This window comes from Pterocles gutturalis, unplaced genomic scaffold, assembly GCF_000699245.1.
Source record: "Pterocles gutturalis isolate BGI_N339 unplaced genomic scaffold, ASM69924v1 scaffold28093, whole genome shotgun sequence".
Lineage (NCBI taxonomy): Eukaryota > Metazoa > Chordata > Aves > Pterocliformes > Pteroclidae > Pterocles > Pterocles gutturalis.
The window spans coordinates 29440-32865 of NW_010121326.1; the positions used below are offsets into that span (position 1 = coordinate 29440).

Here is a 3426-nt window from a genome sequence, read left to right on the forward strand (position 1 = left end):
AAATCACATAGCCTTATGTATTTTGCAGTACAAAAGCTTCATTTAAGTTTGGGGCTAGTATATTGTCTGTTACCCGCATAATCTTAACATTATAAATACTACAGACAAGGATACTGTAATAATACACAGCGTCAGGGTACTAAACCACTTATTTAAGATTAAGATTCCTAAAAACATAGTCCAAGTTGCTAACTAATTGGAACAAAACCAGCAAATAAGTGTGACAGAATGCCGTAATGAAGCCCCCCTTTCTCAGATGATAGTGAGTTTTGTAAGAAGCAAAGTGGACGTAGACTAGCCTCTTTCTGTTCCTAATGAAGTTATCCCATGATTTGTTTGTTTTCTGTTAAATTAAAAGGTCTCAGTGTTCTCGGCAACAGTCAAACTCACTGTCGAAAGAAGTACCATGCAGATCTTGCAAGACAACTTTTCAGCAGCCACAAAGTTATGGATTTCTGCTATGGGTAAAACTTGAAAGGGAACCTATGTGTTTGGGTCAGGAAACTAACGCTTAGCTTCAAAAGCTGTACACGGAACAGGACAAGTGGTGTGTCGAGTTGCTGTCCAACAGTTATTGGGAACGAATGCTTTTAATTTATGCCAATCTCTTTATTATCCTCAATAAACCTGGTGAATGGCCGACTGGCTCCCGTTTCAGAACTTGCTTTGTCCAGACCAACAATGGGAGGGCTGCTGCCCGTGCGAGCTTTGTCCATGCCACCGGTAAGGTTACTGAGAGGCGGGATGGCGCCTCCGCCTAGACTTACTGGGAGCTGGGGAATGCCTCCGTTCTGTATGACAGAAATCTCATTGTTCTTCATAGCAAGTCCGTTAGTGATAGCTGCAGCATATTGGTTCCAAAAATTGGGGTCAACGTTCATGGCCCGAGCTGCCAAATCCTTCTGGAACATCTCGGAGAACTTGAGCGCGTCGCCACCCAGCAGAGCCATGGGGTTTTCCACGGAGAGGCGGCGGCCGCGGCGTGCCGGGGCGTTATTCCACATGTGGGTTCCCATGTGAACCTGTGGAGTAAACAGGGACAAGGAGCACCCCCAAGTTAGCACATTCTGGCAAGGCAGCTGGCCTGAAATGCTGTTTACTTACAGTACCACTTTTCTTTTTTTTTTAAAATGTCTTTTCACTCGCATTGAAAACAAATCAATTCCAGTTAAGACACAGTTCTAAGGCCCAGTCAACCTATACCAAGAAAACCCAGCTCCGTAGTAATTTTTCAATGTGCACTTGTTTCTTCTCAGTGAAAACAAAACACAGCGCCGCAAGAATAAAGAGTACACATCCTCTTAGGTTAGACAATTTCACATGCACGCTGGAAGTCCTCACATGCTGAAGATTACCAAGGGCATTACTTGTACTAGGGGATGGGTGGGTTTTTCTGCCCTTCCCCTTTCTACATCTCGTCTATTTTTTGCAATATAGGAAACAGCCTCACGTTGCGCCAGGGAAGGTTTAGGCTGGATATTAGAAAAAAATTTCTTCACTGCAAGAGTGATGTGGCATTGGAACAGGCTGCCCAGGGCAGTGGTGGAGTCACCATCCCTGGAGGGGGTCAAGAAACGTGTAGATGTGGTGCTTGGGGACATGGGTTAGTGGGTTGGGTGGTGTTGGGTTGACGGTTGGACTTGATGATCCTTGAGGTCTTTTCTGACCTTTATGATCCTATTCTATTCTATTCTATTCTCATGTCAGAAGTATTGATTGCTTTGCTACATTTAATATTTTAAAAAAGGACATTTAGAAATGTATTCCCCAGGCTGTGTCCCAATGGTTAACCAGACTGTGGGAATAAGAGGTGTCAGTCCTGTAGTAACCCGCTGTACATCAGTGGGAAACAGCTTTCTAACCTGCAATGGCCACAAAGCAGAACAGAAAATGGGAATTTGAGAGGCACCCAGGGAGCTGAGCACCCTCTGCATTTCTGGTTTATAGTGAGGTTACTTTGAATGGATGGTCTGCGAGAACTGCCAGAACACGTCCATCAGCTGGCTGCCTGTGCCACCACATCTGTCAGGAGAACTACAGCGTGTGTTCACATACACCCAGATCCAGTGTCAAAGTTAGCGTCACTGCACGGCCGTTTTCCAGTCCCTATCTTCAACACAGTGGAAGCATTTCCTCAAAGCTCCCTTCTCTCTTGTTTTTGGGACAAACAGCGCTAAAACCTGCTGAGTTCAAGCACAGTGCCTTAACCCCGCTTAACCCGAGCCTTTACAGTTTTATTTGGCCTCTTACCTTCAGATTCCCCTTTGTGGTAAAAGCTCTACCACAGATCGTGCAACCAAACGGTTTTTCACCGGTATGGGTGCGCTCGTGTATCTGCAGTGCACTTGCTGAGGAGAAGGTCTTCCCGCACGACTGACAGTTGTGCTGCTTGGGAGTCCGGCGAGGGGGGGGTGCCAGCATAGGGGTGATCCCCGGACTCATCACTGTCTGTGGTGCAGCAGGAACCTGGATTCCAGCTGGAAGCGAGGGAACCTCACCCAAAGAGATCGGCTTGCTGTGACCATTCACTTCCATTTTGATCATGGTAGGCGCTGTACTGGTGACCAGGCTAGGAGTACTTTGGCTGGGACCTAGAGTAAAGTTGGGTTCAAATAACTGAGAAGGCAGCTCTTTTAATTTGTGCGTCAGTAAGTGCTGTTTTAAATTACCCATAGTGGAACACCCACGACTGCAGACTGTACAAACAAATGGCCGTTCTTTAGTATGGCTGCGGTAGTGAATTTCCAATGCACTCTTACAAGCAAAAGGCTTGCCACAGATATTACAAACAGTACTTTTAAACTTACCACGTTCTCTGTTCAGGAACAGCAGGCTAAAAGGAGCCTCCTCTTTGATGACCGGTCTTCCTGGGTTGGTGGATGTCAGATCTAATGCGCCTCCATTTTCAGCTGCAGGTGGTGGACTGTCTGGTTTTTCTGTCTTTAATTGTATTTCTTGGGGCTCTTCCTGGTTACTGAGACCTGGCGACTTGGATCGGAAACTTTCGCTATTGCTATTTACAGGAGACAAAGCTTGCATGGAGGAAGAAGACTCTGACATCGCAGGGCTGCCTGCACTCTGGCTTTCGAGATCACCAACAGCTGATGAGGAGTCATTGCTCAAATGGTCACTTTCCCCTGATCCATTTTCTATGGATTTTAAACTGGTCAGCTGCTGACAGTTCATGACAGAATCAATCATTTTCATTTGATTCTCCAGAGCAGCAATACTGGAGATCACAGAAGGTGGCGAAGAAGGACATGACCCGGAGTAAGAGATAAGGGGTTTGGATGAGTCACTTGCCGTGTCCTTTAGCTCCGGGTCCTCTTCCATAGAATTTTCATCAATGTCATCGTCAAAGTTGCTCAGCGTGTCAACGTTCTTCTCGTCGTAGGAAAGCTCTGAGTCCATGGCATCCTGGAAGCC

The 3426-nt window shown here is 46.4% G+C and overlaps 1 protein-coding gene across 1 annotated transcript in view; it reads right to left on the bottom strand.

Moving 5' to 3' along the window:
• Positions 1 to 590: 590 nt before the first annotated feature.
• SALL3 (spalt-like transcription factor 3) overlaps positions 591 to 3426 on the bottom strand; it is a gene marked incomplete at its 5' end in the record, with an annotated part of 5154 nt that continues 2318 nt past the window's right edge. Inside the window, 3 exons of the mRNA XM_010077211.1 lie at positions 591 to 1022; positions 2251 to 2591; positions 2808 to 3426. The exon at positions 2808 to 3426 is cut by the window's right edge and continues 2318 nt beyond it. Of these exons, the coding sequence (XP_010075513.1) occupies positions 591 to 1022; positions 2251 to 2591; positions 2808 to 3426 (1392 nt within the window). The remainder of the gene's footprint in view (positions 1023 to 2250; positions 2592 to 2807) is intronic.